At 41.5% G+C, this 21,510-nt stretch overlaps 1 protein-coding gene across 1 annotated transcript in view; it reads left to right on the forward strand.

The window, feature by feature from the left end:
• LOXL2 (lysyl oxidase like 2) overlaps positions 1-21,510 on the forward strand; it is a 64,063-nt gene that overhangs the window by 21,550 nt on the left and 21,003 nt on the right. Inside the window, 6 exon segments of the mRNA XM_063448510.1 lie at positions 14,276-14,487; positions 16,205-16,427; positions 17,591-17,774; positions 19,242-19,393; positions 19,528-19,695; positions 20,990-21,155. Coding sequence (XP_063304580.1) covers positions 14,276-14,487; positions 16,205-16,427; positions 17,591-17,774; positions 19,242-19,393; positions 19,528-19,695; positions 20,990-21,155 — 1,105 coding nt within the window.

Raw genomic sequence — 21,510 nt, forward strand, 5'->3', positions numbered from 1 at the left:
TAAAGCCGTAATATGGGCGGCACATAAGTCTGTCATTCGGGGAATACTCATCAGAGAAGCGACCTTAAAGAAACGCCGGAAAACCCAATTGCTGACGTCGCAGTTGAGCGCTCTGAGATCGGCGGAACAGAGACACAAGTCGGATCCCACACGGACCAACTTGGACACAGTACAAGAGTTGAGGCACAGTATTCGCGACTTACTCATGGAGGATACCACGAGAGCTGTCTTGTGGTCTCGGCGGTCCTTTTATGAGAAGGCCAATAAAATGGACACCTTGTTGGCAAGATCCCTCAGGCCGCGCCCGCGGAACACGCATATTACAAGGATTAAAGATGCTGCGGGAGCATTCCGGACGGATCCCAATGATATCGCCAAAATATTCTCCGAATTTTACTCTGACCTATACAACCACTCCAGAGGTGAAGACACGGAACCTCAAAAACGTATGGAAGAGATTCGTGGTTTCCTATCGGGGATCCATCTCCCGACACTGAGCGAAGCCGATGCGACCACCCTTAGTAGCCAGATATCGGCGGAGGAGATAGACGCAGCGATATCAACTCTGAAAAGCAATAAGGCACCTGGTCCGGACGGCTTCGACGGAAGCTACTATAAGACCTTCCGGGAAGAACTGGTACCCCACCTCGAGTCATGGTTTAATGACCTCCAAGACGGGGGGACCACGGATCGAGATATGTCCCTTGCGAATATTGTCTTACTGCCAAAACCAGGAAAGGATGACTCCCTACCGGAGAATTTCCGCCCGATATCTTTAATTAACCATGATTCCAAGATCCTAGCGAAGGTGTTAGCGATCAGATTGAACCCAATCCTCACTAGCCTGGTCCATCCAGACCAGGTGGGTTTCGTGCCGGGGAGGCAGTTGTTCGAGAATACGAGACGAAACATCGATCTCATAGAGAGACAAGCTCGACTACAGATCCCGACGTTGATGCTATCACTGGACGCTGAAAAAGCGTTCGACAGAGTTAAATGGCTGTTCCTATTCGAAACACTGCGTCAATTCGGGATGCCGGATCGTTTTATCACGACAATACAAGCCTTATACACTAATGTCAGGGCACAGGTTAGGATAACAGGAGCGAGGTCGATCCCATTCCCGCTGAGCAACGGCACGAGACAGGGCTGCCCCCTGTCGCCGCTGCTATTCGTCCTATCATTGGAACCTCTCATGCAAAAGATACGCACCACCCCAGAGATCGAGGGCATCGCGATACGGGGACAGGAATACGTAATCTCGGGCTTCGCCGATGACGTACTACTGTCATTGACGGCTCCGTTGAAGTCAATGACAGCCCTGCAGAGGATATTGGCAGATTACGGCATGGTGGCCGGTTACAAGGTTAACCTCCACAAGTCGTCCGCACTCCCCATAGGGATGAGCGATGCCGAGATTACGCACATCGGGAGAGTATTTAACGTCCAAGTGGTGAGGGATCATATTAAATACTTAGGCATCTGGCTAACAGCCGACCCCTCCCTGCTACACAAACAGAACTACGTGCCCCTAATTAGACAATTAATGCGTGACCTGGAGGTGTGGGTAGATAAACCGATTTCGTGGATCGGGAGGATTCATTCGGTAAAAATGAATATCTTGCCTCGGATACTTTTTCTCTTTCAAGCCCTCCCGATACACTTGACCAAGTCCAGCTTGGGGCCACTCCAACAGGCAATCGGTAGGTTTATCTGGCACAACAGGAAACACAGGACGTCGCGAAATATACTTTACAGGGCGAAAGAGAGGGGGGGCCTGGGGCTGCCAAATCTTTATTATTACTATGTGGCGGCCCAATTGGCCCAGATTGCGTTGTGGCATACACCCCCTGACGAGAGGCGGTGGGTGGACTTAGAATCCTCTTTGTTGAACCCGGACCTCCCCCAATTCCTCATATGGACCCCAAAAGAATTTAGACCCCTAGACAGAGTCCCGTGCCAAGCGGTTCAGACCTCCTTGAAGGTCTGGGACACGAACGCCCTTAAACATGACCTGACTGCCGCTTTATCCCCGATGACTCCGTACTTGAGAAATAGAGATTTCCCTCCAGGTATGCGGGCCCGAGACTTTAAAGGCTTGGAAACCGCGGGACTGCAGAGACTGCATCATCTATATGTTAATCAGTCTATGATCTCCTTCGAGGATTTGAACGGCAGGACCCCGCTGAAGCCTTTTGACTACTTCCGTTATATTCAACTTCGGGATTATGCCCGAGCTGCCAGGATCAAACGAGCGGCACAGATGCCCTTTACGTTCTTCGAGAAGATATGCTGCAGGGAACAGTTTCCGAGAGGACTCATCTCCTGCATATACGCACACCTGAGTACCCACACCTCGGAATGGGGGACCATGAAATACACTGATCAATGGGAAGCGGACTTAAACGAAGTGTTAGAAGGAGCTGAGTGGCAAGAAATTTGGGAAGCAGCCGCGGCCTCTTCAGTGTGCGTAACCCTGCAAGAACAATCGTATAAGACCCTTTTCCGATGGTATGCCACCCCGGCGACACTTTTCCGCATGGGAAAGGTTCCGACGGACGTATGCTGGAGAGGCTGCGGCCAGAAGGGTACGTATATTCATATGTGGTGGGAATGCCCGATAGTGCAGATATACTGGAAGAAAATAGCGACGTTATTAGGAGATGTATTTGACAGGGTGGTGGAGCCAGACCCGTGGGTATTCCTGTTATCGAGATCCCTAGAGAATTGGTCACGAACAGAACAGACCCTCCTCCACAGAATAACCCTAGCCGCAAGGCGAGCCTTAGCGCAAACGTGGCTACAGAGCGACACCCCCACCTTAGCATTCACAAAACATAAAATAAAGGACACATATCTGATGGATAAACTGACGGCTCAGGTTAGGGGGACTATCAGGAAATTCGAAAAGATCTGGGACCCGTGGGTTAGCAGCATAGCTAACGACTGAGATGTAACCAGACAAGATTGTTCTTGATTAAAACCCCGCCACACTAACGAAGTCGGGGGGTTTGGACTCCCACCGTCCCACTTGTATCTTATGTCGCAGAGCGATTGCTCACAGTGACGCCTAGGACAGATAGCTGGTGGAGGGGGATCACTCCCCCTTCCCTATTATCGTTACTGGAACAGAGGTGCTGCTCGGACCGACCTCCTTCCCATAATCCGCCTCATCCCCACTCGCCTCCCCTCCCTTTTTTCCTTCCCTTTCTCCTTTCTTTTTTCTCCCCTCTTTATATCTGCATATCTCCTTCTCCTCGAATCTTCGAGGAAACTTACCTTCTTTTCTACCTTTGAAATCACGATATTTTGAACTATCTTATGAGACCAGCATAAGGGTTTACTTGCAGCCGCCGGGGTTATGGGGGGCTTGCCGCACAGCTAGAGATGCAAATGCGATTATTCATAACTCCCTTAGTTGCATAGTATTGTGACTACATTACGATAGTTCATTGTTATATCTTGTTGTTTTAAGATTTAAAAAAAAAACTAAAAACACTTTGCGAGATGTACAGCGATACTTAAGATCGCTTTATCAGGACTGGAAATTATGGGCAACACCATATTGGACGAGCATGGACATTGGAATGTGACACACATGCATAGTGCGTCGTCACGAAAGAGGTTATCATGGACTACCATTAACATTACATAGTTGCACACCATCATACCGTATTTCCGTTCTGTATTGTTGCTTTTATGTATGATATGTATCTGCTGTCTTGCAATGAAAAATAAAGAATATAAAAAAAAAAAAAATAATAATAATTTTCTCTTTGCCCATGCTTTGGATAAGTTTACTTCCTCTGCCCATCTTTGCCTATCAAACTGTTATATCTGTGCCCTTGCTCAGCAGGCTGTTCTTACGCTTTGTGTGTGTAGTGTCTGCTTTCTCTGTCTGCATTTCATTCACCATGAGTGGTTGGTCTCGATGCCCTGGGAATCGTCTGGGTCACAAGTTCAGTGTCTCTTTTGCAAGTAAAAGTTATGTTTACCCAGTGCGTGGTCACAGCTAAATGTGGCATAGACATCCCACAAGCTATATCCAGACTGCAGCTGTGTGTATTCATGTGTTTTGTGCCTTTTTGAAGACACCTGCACATTGAACATGTTGTACAACAGTGGGCAATGAGGAGAAGGGGTACTTATTAATAGTGAGGCAGGTTTTTTTTCATGGAAAATGGGGAAAATACATGACAATTTAAGAATATTGAATCTCTTAAAGAAGAACTGTCTGTTTATGACATCGGATAGAATATTGAAACCAACTTATACTTTGTGTTAACCATTGTTTCTTGAGGTACTCTCTCTCTCTCTTTTTAATTTTTTATTTGTATTAAAGATTTAGCAAATTACATCATAATCCAGTTTACATAAAGAGGGGACCGGAATATAAAAGCAAAAAGCAACATTCTTACATAAATATATTTATTGTTAATGCAAAAGTGTTCCTTCCTATTATTATTATTATTATTATTATTATTATTGGTATTTATAAAGCGCCAGCATATTCCATAGTGCTTTACAATAGTATCAGAGGGGGAGATTTAACAATAAATGAGGCAATTATAAAAACAATAGATTGAAGAGGACCCAGCTCAAATGAGCCTAAAAGGAAGAGACCGTTGCCTGTCACTACCAGCCTATCACTGGCACCCAAGGGAACGACTTCCACATTGGAAAACAGTTTAGCTGCACAAGGTAAGACATAGCCCAGGACCTCCAGACACCAGAACAACTTCATAGACATAACGTGTTTCTGGTGCCCTGAGTGTTTCTTTAACAAACCATTTTGTTATTTATGACATGAAGTGAAAAGAAGGCTACGCAGACCTGTCGTCCTTTTGTAAGAATTATTTAATATTCTCATGTGGGGCTATATACAGCAACTTAATTGAGCATCTATTGACAATTATGATTAAGGACATACAGATGTAAAACTGGTTAATGGTGATGACTGCATGACTGTTAACGATAGGTATGCAGTATACAATATTATTTATTGAATTCTCCAGCTACTCCTTTTGTTTGTTAGAAACATCATGTACCCTGATTGATTGTTTTATCCCTGTGCTGCAAGCAATTCCGGGGTAACACATTCTGGAGCAGCTAATTGAGCTTTTTTTTTATTTAAAAGCTTAAACATACACTATAGTCACCAAAACAACTTTAGCTTAGTGAAGCAGTTTTTGTGTACAGACCATGAACCTGCAGTTTTACTGCTCAATTCTCTGCCATTTAGGAGTTAAATTACTATGCAGATCTAGCCACACCTCCATGCATGTGACTTACACAGCCTCCCTAAACATTCCATTTAAAGGGTCATCTAATGTTTACACTTCCTTTATTGTAAATTCTAATTAATTGAGAATGTATTATCTCCTGCTCTGTTAGTAGCGTGCTAGACCCTGCAGAAGCCTCCTGTATGTAATTCAAGTTTAATTTACAGAGCAGATAAGAACTTTTAAAGTTGCAGCTGATAGAAAATTTAATCATTTTGTTTTTAGTGCAGGCTGTGTGAGTCACAGCCAGGGGAGGTGTGGCTAGGGCTGTGTTTAGAAACAAAAGTGATTTTAACTTCTAAATGGCAGATAATTGAGCAGTAAAACTTCAGAGGCATGATCCAAACACCAAAACTGCTTCATTAAACGAAAGTTGTTTTAGTGACTATAGTATCCCTTTAACCGACCATTCTGTCTCTTTATAACAAGTATACTATATATATATATACAGTGTGAGGAAAAGAGTGAGAGAATATGAAGATGTGTGAATGTTTTATACTAGCTCCTTGTTATAGTGTATCCAACTCTGTTTATCAGTGTGTAAAAAGAAGTTATACAATTGGAGACATGATTCCTGGCCAACTTAGGTTTTGATTTAAAGGATCACTATAGTATCCTGAGGGTGCCCCCACCCTCAGGGTCCCCCTCCCGTGGCGCTGAAGGGAGCTTGCCTTACTTCAGTAGCTTACCTTATTCCAGCGCCGGGCTCCCTCGGCGCTGGTGACCTCTCCTCCCCCAGCCGACGTCAGCAGAGCCGAATGCATATGAGCGGCAAGTGCCGCGCGCATTCAAAGTGCCCATACGAAAGCATTTCGCAATGCTTTCCTATGGACGCTCTGCGCGATGGAGGCATAATATGCCTCCAGCGTCGCAGATGTGCCTCTAGTGTCTGTCCGGAAGACAGCCACTAGAGGCTGGCTTAACCCCAAATGTAAACATAGCAGTTTCTCTGAAACTGCTATGCTTGCATCTGAGAGACCTGGCACCCAGACCACTTCATTGAGCTGAAGTGGTCTGGGTGACTATAGTGTCCCTTTTAATAAGCTTTCCAAATGATTCAATACTGCCAGAAAAACTTTCTATGTGATCTCTGAAAAGGCAGTGTATACATTAAAAAGCCTGCAGGGACAGACTATACACACCAGAACAACTACATTAAGGGACCACTATAGGCACCCAGACCACTTCAGCTCAGTTAAGTGGTCTGGGTGCCAGGTCCCCCTAGTTTTAACCCTGCAGCTGAAAACATAGCATTTTGAGAGAAACTGCTATGTTTACACTGAGGGTTAATCCAGCCTCTAGTGGCTGTCTCCTTGATGGCCACTAGAGGCGCTTCCGCGATTTACACGGAGTAAATCGCACTTATTTGACGCGGAGTCCAGTGTCAAAAAAGATCCTCATAGGAAAGCATTGAGTAATGGTTTCCGATGGGTGGGTTTGAATGCGCGCATGTGCATTCAGCTTCACTCGGGAGGTGACGTCGATGGAGGAGGAGAGGTCACCAGTGCTGAGGGAGCCTGGCGCTGGATTAGGGTAAGCAAATAAATGGTTAATTAACCATCTATTCGCCGCGGAACAGGACCCTAGTCACCTAAACGGGGACTAGGGCTCTATAGCGTTAGGAATACATATTTGTATTCCTAACGCTATAGTGTTCCTTTAAGCTGTAGTTGTTCTTGTGACTATAGGCCTTAATCAGAGGTCAGTCTTTAAGTTGCAATGCTTCTGAATATAGTTTAACAGCCTTTATCACTACCACTCATCAGTCTTTGGATCTAAGACCTCTTGGGTCCAAATCTTTGGGTGTGCATTGTGTATTTTGCCTGGAAGCTTTAGTGCTCTGATGTTGGCCCATGTTAATATTCCATTTCCCTTTGTATACAATGAATTCTCTGCTCTTGGGCATGTTCTAATATTTATTCTCTCTCCCCCTCCTCCTCCTTTATTCCAACTCACCATCTTCTGCTTAAGCCAGTATGTTAACCTGCTTTTCCCTATTCATTTCATCATCACACATGGTATAACATATGCATTGCAATAAAACTTCTTTTGATCTCTCATGTCTCCTCATGGAGCCTCATAGCAAAGGAACAACATGTTAACTCTTGGTATGGAGAGAGTTTATTCATTGCTGGATTGTCTTGACCAGCTAAGGTTTGCATTTTAATATTTAAAAAACTATTATTGTGTATTTTCTAATGTAATACGAACGTATCAGTATCTGTTTATAGGTCCATACTTGACTTGGCGATCACCGATGTTTGCACTGCAAATGTTTGAAACTTCAAATTACTTTTCTCATTATAGTCAATAAGCATCTGCAATACAAACATCATTCACCACTCATCTAAGTGGTACGTAGTATGGTTGTTCTGATTGTTAAATCAGTCACAAATATATTTTGATAGGTTATTTACCGCCATCATTTTCAAGTGACTATAATGCATTTCAATATAAATGTCTCTCTTTGTTTTCTGACCTCTGTCTGTCTGACAAGCTTTTATGCCATTAATGTGGGTTGGGTATCATTTGAGTACCACGCTGAACCCAGCCATTATTTAAAAAAGCACCAGGAGCATAGTCCCCTTTTGTGTCTCCAACTCCTATGTGGGATTAGCCATAACTAGTCTGTAAAACCTTCTCATTTCTTTGCTAATTTCTTACTAGGAAAAATACTACAACATTGTGCACCATGGGGGCTGGGAAGAGGATGTAGGCTAGTTTGTAATTGGTGACTTAAAGTGTTCATATACATATATTCTAGGAAAACACAGAGTTCTAAGTGTGTGCAATACTACATACTGGCAGAGCCCACGCAGTGCAATACTGTAATCACCTGTACGCTGATGACACTCAGATATACCTCTCCTCCCCGGACCTCTCCCCTGCCGTCCTGCAACGTGTCACTGCTTGCCTTTCTTCCATCTCTGAATGGATGTCGTCACGCTTTCTCAAACTTAACCTCTCTAAAACTGAACTCCTTGTCTTTCCTCCTCCTAATACTGATCCTCCTCTCTCGCTCTCCCTTCAAGTCAGTGATAGCCACATAAGTCCATCCCTGCAAGCGCGCTGTCTTGGCGTCATACTTGACTCTGGTCTCACCTTTGAGTCTCACATCCAGTTTGTTGCCAAGTCCTGTAGGTTCCAACTGAAAAACAGCCCGCATCCGCCCCTTTCTTACGCAAGCCCCTCTGCCAGTCCTTACATTCCTATAGGAGTCAATTCATAGTGCTAACCCATACATTTAAAGCACTGAACAATTCCAGCCCCTCTTATCTCTTCACTGATCCATAGGTATGCCCCTCCTCGTACCCTCCGCTCTGCCCGTGACCACCTCCTAACCGCTGCTTGCACCCGTACGGCCAACTCGCGCTTGCAGGACCTCTCGCGGGCGGCTCCTATCCTATGGAATAGCCTGCCTACCGCCATCAGACTCTCCTCTTGTCTTCAATCATTTAAGAAGGGCCTTAAAACCCATCTCTTCAGGAAAGCTTATGGCCTCCCAGAGTAATCTCTACCTTTCATACCTGTCTCTTGCTCTCCCCTATGGGACAGTGCTTTGCTCTCTCCTCCAGCTCTGCTTCACTCCTACTTGATATTTCCTGTCCTAATGTTTCTAATACCCCACCTCCTATAGTCTGTAAGCTTGTTTGAGCAGGGTCCTCTTCAACCTATTGTTCCTATAAGTTTTCTTGTAATTGTCCTATTTATTGTTACATCCCCCCCCTCTCAAAATATTGTAAAGCGCTAAAGAATTGGTTGGCGCTATATAAATTGCAATAATAATGTATGTAGACAATTGATTAAAGGGTGTGGACATGTAGATGGTGGCGTTATATACCTCAAAGCTTTAAAGACTTTAGGGTTAGGAAGAGGTATTCATTTCTGGAGGTGGTTTGTAATTAGAGTTTGGAGGGCATATTTGGTGACCTTGGTGTGGGAACTGGAAAGACCTCAGATGGCATATTGGTATATTTAAACCTCTTAATGTTTAATAGTGTATATATAAGACATATAGTATCCTGGTAGATTTGTACAAAGTCAATGGAACAAGGCACGCTCTGTAACCAAATTTGTAGACATTTGAAGACATTCAAAGACATTCAGTGCTTGCTTTCAGTGAAAAGAATAGGAAAAGTAAACCCTTGATGGATCGTGAAACGCCTCAGGGTTTAACACATACTTCCATTCGATACAATGCAGAAGCACAGATTTTGTGCTGTGGATTTATGAAAACCTACAAAATCGGAAATGTTTGCTGAAAAAGATTTACATTTACACTTGTAGATGTGATGTCTGATAGCATGTACTCAGTAACTGAGCGTGTTCCTACATTGCCCGTCTGCCCGATCGGAAATATGACTTAAGGCTCACTCCAAAATAGAGGAGATGATCACAGGTATTAAAGTTAGTGCGCATTTTTTCCATTCTTTTGTCAGTCATATTATTCTCACGTTTTAGCATCAGCTCTCTTTGTATCAATGCATTTCAGGATAATAAAAGGTGAAATGGTAGAATCTTTAATATGTCATTCATTTAGGGAGTGGGCAGGCTGTGCTTGACAGAATAGATACTGCATGTGCAGACTGCATTGCCACTCATTGTTCGGTGGAAACAATGCTGGATCTGAATTCCAACTTGCCATTTCTGCTACTATACAAATTAAACATTTTAATATTTGAGTTTAATAAAGTTCAGGGGATTGCCAAATGCTTCAGTACACAAGGAAGCCTTCTGTATTGGGAATCATGCTGAGAATCATGAGTCCATTTTGTTTTGAATATTTTTATTGTTTTCACAATATAAACGCATTTATCAAACTGATCTGCAATAAAGCAGGTAGTTAGTACGGGCATAAGCATTGGTAAATAAAGGTGCAGACATTTCGTTGCTTACGCAGAAGCGGATTTGTCATAGCCTGTATAGCAGAACATATTGATTCATATTGTCAACTGATCTATGCAATTAAATTGGATTATCGCTTCGTGAGCCGGTTGTGTACTCTATGCAATCAATTTTCCTTATAAGATCAATGCAAACATTAAAGAACGTACGTTGTATTCACACAGTATAGGTCTTTAAGCATCTAGTATTTAGGCTAATGTAATTAAAGGAGCGAGTAGAGGAAAAATTCACATATAAGTAAACGCTCTAGGGTATTCCTGTGTACTGTTAATCTAAAAGCTGTATGGTCTGACGTATAGCGCAGGTAATCAACTGAGCCTACACTTTGGTGTATATTTGTGAGAAGCAAATGTAATTTCTGGTTGAGGCGTGAGTATGCAATTATCTATGTATTGATCATGCTATTAAATAGGTAAAAGACAGAAGCACCATCTTGGATAAGCGTTGGACTACACTATTAGCTATATATCCAGTTAATTTAATTCGTTCTGCTCTGGCTAAGCCTCATTAAAAACTTAGTAAACAAAAATAAACTAGAAAAGGAATTAAATAAAAGTTAGCCTTGATTTGCATGCCCATAAGTAACACTACCAAAAGAACAATCAAACCTATGCACAAACAATGGCTCTTCAAGGGTATTTTTAGTAATACCGTACTTAGTGCCTTACTGTGTGTTAACCCTGTCTGTGCCCGAGGCGACATTGCGGCCCCCACGCAGGCTCTATGAAGGTCAAGGCAGACATAACTGTGGTTTGCTTGGCACATTAGCCTGTTATCCTTTATAAACCAAAAACTACATTGCATGCATTTTCTCGGTTACCTTGGCAATTCTACGAAAACAAATGGTGCATCGTTTATTCGGAAACCTTGGAATTAAAGGTATTAAGAACAATCCTAATCTTATAGCAAAACACAGATGCTAGAGAGTCCAACTTTCCCATCCCCCATGAGACTCAGACCCAAAACAGTTGTCACTTAGTCAGCTTTTAAAAGGATCTAAATGTTGCTGGTGTCTTTCTGGTTTTGGGGTGAAAGAAGAGTGGAGAGCGGCAGTGGGGCCACTGAGCTTATCCAGCTGACTGTGAAAGGTTCCCTTTTACTGGGAGAGTCCTGCTTCTTCACTAGATTCGGGTTTGTCGTGAGCGGCCACAAGAGACGTGGGTGAGTATTTGTATAACTGCTACTCGTTCATGTACTCCATATAACCATAGATACTCTGCTTATCAGAAGGTATGTGCTGCTCTGCTGCTGTGGCTACTGAAGTACAGCACATCCAAAGCAACACCATGACATACAGGGTTAAAGTGGCAGTATGAAGCCAGGTTAAATCCATGTCCCTATGAGTCCATTTTGAAGGCTAGTAAAATTTAACTCTAACACCAATGGTTCTCAGCCAGGCTGACAAACATGGGAGTTACAAAACACAGCATTTTGCAGGTACCTCTAACCTTAAATGACCACTATAGTGCCAGGAAACCATACTAATTGTCCTGGCACTATAGTGCTCTGAGGGTGCCCCCACCCTCAGGGTCCCACTCCCGTGGCACTGAAGGGGGAGGAAGGGGTTAATCCCTTACCTTTTTTCCAGCGCCGGGCTCCGGCGCTGGGACTCTCCTCCCTCTTCTGACTTCACCGGCTGAATGCACATGCGCGGCAAGAGCTGCGCGCGCATTCAGCCAGTCCATAGGAAAGCATTCTCAATGCTTTTCCTATGGACACTGGCGTCTTCTCACTGTGAAAATCACAGTGAGAAGCGACTCTAGCGGCTGTCAATGAGACAGCCACTAGAGGCTGGATTAACCCATATGTAAACATAGCCGTTTCTCTGAAACTGCTATGTTTACAGCAAAAAGGGTTAAACCTAGCTGGACCAGGCACCTAGACCACTTTATTAAGCTGAAGTGGTCTGGGTGCCTATAGTGGTCCTTTAAGCCCCCACCCTAATATTAACTCCCTTAAACAGTGAAACCAGACCCTATTGCATTATAATAGGAACTTTTTTTAAAGTCAGCATTTTCGTGGCAACATGTTAAAATGTCATAATATATTATATATGCTGTAGGTATTTGTGTCCCATAATCTCTACCCAACTCAAAATAACTGGATTCTTTCCATGTTCTGGATATTTTTCCCTGGAAACGTATCTTTTTAGGGTCCGGCGGGGCTGTTTATTTTTTTTTTTTTTTCTTCTTTTTTTTTTTGTTTTAAACATCTGGCTGGTAAGCCACATCTCTTACCATCTCTCCTTCCATGCTGCTCTAGTCACGTACAATGGAACATCTGATGTGACTCATTAGCATTGTGTGGAGGTTAGTGGTGAGAGAAAAATGCAATTACCAGAACCATTACTATGCTGAAGAGCTGACAGTCTTACACCCCGTTGTACAGCTATCTCTCCATCCAGCTCAGCAAGAGCACATTAACACATCTGTCAGCACACACTAATCCAGTTTGAAATTACCTCAGTTCATCCGATGCTGCCCTCCCCCCTTCCAGTACAAACACACACGCCGAGAGTGCCATTATCACTTCTGCTGTAGGCTAGAACCTGTCAATGGCAGCTAGTTGTACCCTGTGAGGTACCTCTCACAGGGATACCATAATGAATGGCTTAATAAATGGCCATATTGCTAAAGGCAGTGTGCCAGTTTAGCTCCTTCTTCCCATCTTTTAATCATTTCACAATTCCCAGAATGGAATGCTGCAGTGGCTGCAAATTGTATACGGTTTGCTCGAGCTCCAAAATGGCAGTACAGATTGTGAAAAACCATAGTTTGTTAACCGACAGTTAGTTAACCCTTGGCACACCACATTTACAGACTCCACAGCCTATGCTACATAGCTAGTCCCAGCTGTGCATAATGAGATATGTAGTCCACAGCACCCGCCATTAGAAAGGTTATTCTTAAGTACTCTAGAAAGTGACCCATAGGCCTTCTTTAGTTAGCAATTGTTATATCTTGCTCAATAGTCAGGAGTATGTATAAATCCCATAAATTTCAGATAAAACTTTTCTAGAAAAATCTGGTTACTGGCTCCCCCATGTGGTCATATACAGGGTTATTCACTAAAGTGAGAATTCAAAGTCAATGTCTCATTTAAAAATTGCCGACATGGAAACACAACTGACTTAGAGAATGTTTGTAGCTTGGCTATTTTGGTCTTAGATTTCAGATTCTCTTTGAATTCTCACTTTAGTGAATAACCCTAATATTATATAGACCATTAGCCATTGGCAGAACTAATTGAGGGCCCTGGTGCAAGAAATATTATAGGGTTATATTTGTGTGTATTGTTCCCACAGGAATGCAGTGATGTAGTTCTATGCAATGTTTTCGTTTGTGTTGCAGGGGTGTTTTTGCAGTGTTAACTTTTAAATGCAGATGTACTTTTGTGTGTAGTGTTGGTGTTTGAATGAAGGAGTGCTTTGTATATGATTTTGGCATTTTAATACAGGGTAGTGTTTGTTTATAATGTTTGCATTTGATTACAAGGTTGGGCTTGCATAGAATGTTGGTATTTGCATTGCATGTATGCACATATATACATATACTGACACATACAAATACTGACAACTAAGACACACAGAGACATATGCACACATATAAACGCACTGACACACAGCAGACACATGCACACAGATGCGCACACTGACACATACCCTTAGATGCAAACACTGAAACATACACACTCACATACACTCAGATAGACACACCCATACATGTAATCATTTTTTTTTTAAATATTTTTAACAACCTCACTTTTAATATACCTTTTATGTGCAGAAGGGGGTGTATTCCTTGGGGTCCTGGTGCTGGCTAAATTTGGGGCTGGCACGGTCCTTGCTTTCCCTCCACTCCTTTGCATACTCTCCCTATATCTGGGAGGAAGTGACAGACACTCACTATCTCCCAGATTCGGCGATATTACAGTGGCCCGGTCACGCTGTTAAAGAACTACTCACTCTGACCCGGTCACAGAAATACCATTGGATGGCCTATGCATGTAGGACAGTTCGATGGGCATCCCAGCTTGCAGAACCTGGTATCTTCCAAACGTCTACCTCATATCTTTTTATTACATTATAGGAGCTGAATATTCAGGTGGAAGATTTGCGTATACGGCCCATCCTGTCTGCCTACCGTAAGCGTGTGCCAGTGACTGAGGGCTATGTGGAGGTAAAGGAAGGGGGGACATGGAAACAAATGTGTGACACTCAGTGGAACAGCAAAAATAGTCGGGTGGTGTGCGGCATGTTCGGCTTTCCTGCGGATAGGAAATATAACGTCAAGGTGTACAAGTAAGTACCTTTGCTAACAGTCAATTACCGTTTCATCTCTGTCCCAATTTTTAACAAACATATACATCAATATATACCCTGATCAGCCACAACATTAAAACCAACTGTATAATATTGTGTTGGTCCCCCTTGTGCTGCCAAAACAGCTCTGAAGTGTTGAGGCATGGACTCACACCCTGAATGTGTTCTGTGGTATCTGGCACCAAGACATTTTGTAAGGTGGGGTCGCCATGGATGGGATTTGTTGTTCTACCACATCCCACAGATGCTCAATCGGATCGAGATCTGGGGAATTTGGAGTTTGTAGAATTTGGAGTTGTGGATGATTAGTGTATATCCTTCATTATTTGTGGGTACATAGGACCAATAGATCCAGACAAATCGCCTTTTCTACTACGTGATCTGGCTTTTTGCCGTCCAGGAGCAGATAAGATGTTCTAGGTAACCTTGGTCACTCTAAGGTGGCTGTTTCACATATTCCATGACTCTTTGCCAGCTCAAAGGCTGAAAAAAGGGGATTAAGTTAATATTTCAGAAAACCCAGATATTCTGTGATTGAGCATGTTCTGTCACCCTGTTGCAAATAATAAATATTAATCTTAAAGCAGAGGATCACATAGGAGGTGTCACCCACACATATGGCTGTTTTTAATTAACAGTGCTGTCTGTGAAACTGTGGGAAGCAGCCTGCACTACAGCTGAACACTAATGTGGCCAGATTGGAATTAAAGTAGTGTTGTGAAAAAACTGAGACTAAATATTTTCTTCCATTCAAGATGTTACCATTTCACTATAAACAAGAACAAATTAAGCCATGCCTCCCCATAGGAAAACCAAGTTCTTCCACAGCATCTAGGGCAGGGGTAGGCAACCTTTGGCACTCCAGATGTTTTGGACTACATCTCCCATAATGCTTTAACAGAAATAATGCTGACAAAGCATCAAGGGAAATGTAGTTCAAAACATCTGGAGTGCCGAAGTTTGCCTATCCATGATCTAGGGTCTCTGTTTAATGACATGCAGGTGAATATAGACAATAAATTTGCCTGCAAAGGAAAGATAGGTTCTTTACAAAATCGCACCTTCAGGATACATACACTTGTCAAAGTCTCTGCTCCAATATTTAGTCATTTCAGTGCAAAATTACAACGCGTATGTTTAGCTAAGCATCACATGATCATTTAGAACACTGTGGTTATTTGTCCTGCCAAGAAATGCTGTGCACAGTTAGAATACTAGAATATCTGTAATTCATGAAAAATATATTTATTTTGATCAAACTCCGTTTTACAACGTAATGCCTTTTTCAACGTATTCAGTAGCGTAAAAACTGAAGAATATATTGTCACATACTAACACATATAATAAATACACCATGCTGTGTTTTAAATTTCATAGCATAATAAATTGGAAATGACAAAAAATGTGACACTACCACTACATGCATCACATCATAATAGGAAATGTAGTGCAACTACATCTGGAGAAAAAAGGCTGGACAGGACAAAAACAACTAAAACAGTTCAACAGCTTTCTGAGAAGTATTTAATAGAGTTTGAATATACTACTTTCTGTCAAGATAAAACATTAACATGTGTTTTTATAAATATAAACATGTTGTTTTGCCTCAGAAGAGCTTGAAACATAAATATTATAAATTCCTTGTCTTAGCTACTCTTTTTCTCCGTTAATTGACACTGTTTTTCCTCTTTCCTAGGATGTTTGCGTCTCGTAAAAAGCACACCTATTGGCAGTTTTTCCCAAACTGCACTGGGAATGAGGCTCACCTCTCTGCCTGTAAAGTTGGAGGGAGGGTTTCCTCAGATCTGAAAACCAACCAGACCTGCACAGATGGCACCCCCGTTGTGGTGAGCTGCACCCCAGGAAGAGCTTTTGCCCCAAGTCCTTCCATAGGCTTTAGAAAAGCTTTCCGTCAAGAGGTGAGCGTCTATAAGTAAGAGGGAAGGGGTGTGTTTATTGGGCATAACAGACAGATCATAGCTGACAACATATTTGTAAAGATATGTTTTCTCTTCTCTATGGTAATAAATGAGAAGGTGAGTGGAAGGGCTGTTTTTATCTGATAGTTGTAAAGAGTCAAAACGTCCATGTTGCTCTTGTGTTTTTATGTAATATATTATTTTCGTTGTGATAATAACTTTTGAGCACACTCATTGCATGCACTTTTTTAGATCGCTTGTATCTATCTCTCTTTAAGCCGTGGATTTGTTTTTCATTTCACGGATTTACAGACTGAAGCTGGCATTTTTACCATATATCATGTTCTTTTCCTGCTACAACCTTTTTGTGTTTCCTCAGTGGAGTAATAAACGACAGCTAATCGGTTTATGCAGGGGTCTCGCATCATTGATCAGCACATCACCAAGCATAATTTGGAATGCTATGTTGCTTTAAAGAAATATGGAAACCATTAGAAAAAAGAATATATATACAATGGGTTTTATTGATGTAAATACAGCCATGTATTACGTGCAATTTTATCGCTGTGTCTAATTCATATCCTGATCTGGAAATCTACAAGATGTCATAAGATGAAAATAATGTCTTTCACGTTGATCACGATTCCATATATTTAGCTCTATTATTCTCCCTTTAATCTTTGTGCTGCCGCTCTCATTTAATTAATATTTCAAACAGATAAAAGTAACAGAATGAAAGCCCAAATGTGTACTGTTGCACTATTCTTTGAACACTGTTAAAACTTGTACAATTGATACATATATAATGTCTCATGTTTATACACACAGTTTAGATTGAACGATAGATATTACCAATATAAGCATAAATGATAGAAGTCTAATAAGTCTTGTAGAACCTAGTTCTCTTTTTGTAAAACACCTTTCCTGCTTGGAAAAAGAAGAGGTACTCCAAATGTGCATGCAACAGTGCACATTTGTGCTTTCATTGTGGTACTTTTATTTCAGGTGTTTCATGTCTTCCCTGAAATGAAACATTTGAAGTTTATGTCCTGTTTTATTAAGATTCATTTTTATAAAGTGTGTTTGATTGATATTATTTAACATCAGGCAGATATGTGGTTAGTAGAATATTCAACTCACATGTTTCTACTTTTTAACTCCAGCAACCACTGGTCCGCCTCAGGGGAGGAGCAAATATTGGAGAAGGACGTGTCGAGGTCCTAAAGAATGGCGAGTGGGGGACAGTCTGTGATGATAAGTGGGACTTGGTGTCTGCCAGTGTAGTCTGTAGAGAACTTGGATTTGGCAGTGCCAAGGAAGCCATGGCAGGGGCACAGCTGGGTCAAGGTATGTGCTTTGTCACACATAAACTACTCTATTTTCATGATCAGTATACATAGCTTAGGCAGCCTGCCCTAATATATACCATTATATACCTTTGGCAGTGTCAGCCTGCCTTTCAGATGCCAGTGAATAGGAATACATTTGATTAAGCCTTTTGATCAGTCTTTATCCCTAATATGATTGTCTTCTTTGGAGTATGAAATGTTTCTGTAAAGAGAAATCTAATGTTTAAACTTCCTTTATTGCAGTCTGTTTAATTTAGAATTTCTCATCTTCTGCACTGTTAAAGCTTGTTAGACCCTGTAGGAAACTTCTGTGTGTGATTAAAGTTCAATTCATAGAACAGGAGATAAAAACTTCTAAAGTACGTTAACATCTGCTTGAAATTGAAACCATTTGTCTTATGCAGGCAGTGTACGAGGTCCCCTGCAGCCAGGGGAGGTGTGGCTTGTGCTGCAAATACAGAAATAAAAGAGATTTGGCTCTTAAATGGCAGGGAATTGAACAGTGGGACTGCAGGGGCATGATCTATACACAAAAACTGCTTAATTCAGCTTAAGTTGTTTTGGTGTCTTTAGTATGCCTTTAACAATTGTATTCCTTAGTGTGGCTGCATTTAGTGTAGCATTGTTGGGTGAACCTACCCACATCAAATAAACCCACATAGTAGTACTTTTGTGTTGTTACAATCTTTGGCATACCTTTGTGCCTCTTTATCTCTGTAAACCCCTAACGAGTCATGCAGTGTCTTGTTGAGCATTATAACATCTGCAAATCACTACACATGGATTTTTTTTCTCCTGAGAATAGGGTATAGTAAATCTAGTGAAATTTAGATATTTATTACTGCCATTTCCATCAAGTGTAAAAATGTAGTGTGAAAACATCCCAACTTCCATAACCCCAAGCCTCAGCATAACGTCTAACTCTAACTTCAATGAACCCTAAGAATAACCCTAACACGCATGACCTCTAGCCTTATCCTAACCTTTAACCCTAACTCCTTTAACTCTTATGCTTACCTTTACCCTTACCTTAAGGGTTTGAAAACATTGCATTTTTACGTGCTGCCAGAACCAGTATTCATCAGCAAAGTTCTAGAGATAACCTTGAATCTACCAGTAAAATGGCCCTCTAATAGACTTGATATCTGTAAAGAATACACTACTGCTCCTTCTACTTACCATCTCACTATAACTCCCCTTTCTGCAGAAATGTGTACCAGTTGTACTTTACTACCTAATATATTTATTGCCTGCCATATCCGTCTTTCCCTAAAATTATAAATACTAAAATATTTTACTAATTTTGTTGTTTTCCAGGCCATGGAAAGCTTTCCAAGTACATAACCCTTGCATGTTTATTACCTATCTAAATCTTCTGAAGATAAGATCTAGTATTAGACACAATAGAATCATACATGCAGATAGCACAAGTCAGGATACTGAGTTTACTCCTATGTCATTTCAGGAATGGGCAATATCCACATGAGTGAGGTTTGCTGTAACGGGTTTGAGAAGTCGCTCATAGATTGCAAGTTTAATGCTCACTCTCCGACATGTAACCATGAGGAAGATGCATCTGTTAGGTGCAATGTACCAGCAATGGGCTTCCAAAACCAGGTACAATTATTGTCCATCTATGTTTCTTCTACACAGGGTATGACCCTTAAAAATATATATTTTTTTAACCAGCCTTTTGTATGAGTCTTTCCCATAAAACATACACAATGTTGACCGTTCTCTTCTCTTAAAAGGTGCGTCTCAGTGGTGGACGCAATCCCAGTGAAGGGCGGGTAGAGGTGCTGATGGAGAACAATGGCACCCTCAAGTGGGGAACGGTGTGCAGTGACAACTGGAGCACAATGGAGGCAATGATAGTGTGTCGCCAACTTGGATTAGGTTTTGCTAGCCATGCATTTCAGGTGAGTGGAGAGTAGTAATACATATCCACATTTAACTAGATAATGAATTCACTCAACTTGGATAATGAATGGCAGTAGTAATTAAATGTATCATCACTATAATGCAAAAGGCAAACTGCCTCGAATTGGAGCCTCTCGAAACAGACCAAATTGTCTACCCATGCCCTCAAATTGTCATAAATACTAGAAACATAGAAAAGTGACAGGAATGTTGGAAACATTATGTATTACTTGTAAATGTGGTTCTGAAGGTTGAGATCTTGGTTCCTGCCCCCAAAAGTGTGAGTGCTTTCATGAATATCGTTTGCTTTACAATGCACACCTTATGGAGCAGTAGTAAAATATTTCTCCACATGTGTTTTGGATAAGCTGAACTCATCTGCCACCATTATTCTTTCTTCAGGGATTGTTTCCTAGGAGTAATCTTAAAGCTAACCAATATGTGGACTATTCAGTCTAGGTTCCCATATTGATTAGCTTTGCTTTAATTCTGCCCTTTCTATTGGCCAGCTTTACCTTTATCCAACCCCTTGTATTGACTAGTTTACCTTGATAATGTCAATTATACTGACTAGTTTTAGTTTAATCCTGCATGTTTATATTGGCACACTTTACCTTCGTACTGCCCTTTAATTGGCTAGTTTCACCTTAATGTTGCCTGGTTTTACCTTAATAATGCTACTGTGAATAATTGCTTTAAATAAGTTACTGTTCATTTTATTGCTTGATATCGGCTAGGCCACATCTTAATATTACCCTTATTTTGATATTCTTCATGTTCGTTCCAATTCTTATGCTGGCTTGTTGGCACCCTGCCATTGCCCTTTAGTTTGTCATCATGTAACTCACACTTTAGTGAATTTCCATGCTTATTTGTTCCAATTCTGATATATTTAATATGAACTGGGTCTGATCACCTGTAATCAAATTTAATTTACAATGGTCTACTTCAATGTAATTGGTATTTAGATAATTCATATTTGTTGCAGATAAATAGATCCAGTTCTACAGAATGTGAGCAGCAGTTACATGGTCTAGATCTGTGTTATATTCCACAGCTTTAACTCAGTGGTGATTATTTAGCAATTTGTCAATTTGGGTGCTTTCTCACAATTCATGTATCATTTATATGATGCATCAGTGAGTGTGTTTGTTACTATTTGTGCTAGCCAAAGTAATGGAAAAATTGTTGCAATGCAAAAATTAAAGTCTTCCCTTCTGTCAACATTTCCAACCACCACTCTATATTCTTGAACAATAGTGCAAATACCAGACACTTTCTCTTTCCCTGCAGGAGACCTGGTATTGGCAAGGCGATGTATCTGCAGATGATGTCATCATGAGCGGAGTAAAGTGTTCTGGCACTGAGATGTCATTGTCACATTGCAGGCACGATGGAGCAAACATCAACTGCCCAAAAGGGGGAGGACGATTTGCTGCAGGAGTGTCCTGTGCAGAGAGTAAGTGGACCACACAAGTAATAATAATGTGTGACAAGAAACAAACATTAATTCAGATCTAAAAGAAAGAAGGATCTGTAAAAGAATAGAACATTCTGGTGGGCTGCAGCGACTTTTTGCCATTTATAGTCACAGGTTTTTATTTTTAAGTAATTGAAGTGCCAAGTCAGACATTTTGTTTCATTTTTTTTTTTTTTTTTAGAATTAAAGCAGCATACCTTTACCTTGAAGAGTATTGATGTACCTCTTTTCCTTCTATGTCTTTCCTTGCATACACATATTCTATAACTAGTGAGACAAGTAAATCCTGGTTCAACCTTGGTGCACCACGAGTGCAAACCTTTACTTAGGGGTT

Source organism: Pelobates fuscus, chromosome 3 (genome assembly GCF_036172605.1).
Source record: "Pelobates fuscus isolate aPelFus1 chromosome 3, aPelFus1.pri, whole genome shotgun sequence".
Classification (NCBI taxonomy): domain Eukaryota; kingdom Metazoa; phylum Chordata; class Amphibia; order Anura; family Pelobatidae; genus Pelobates; species Pelobates fuscus.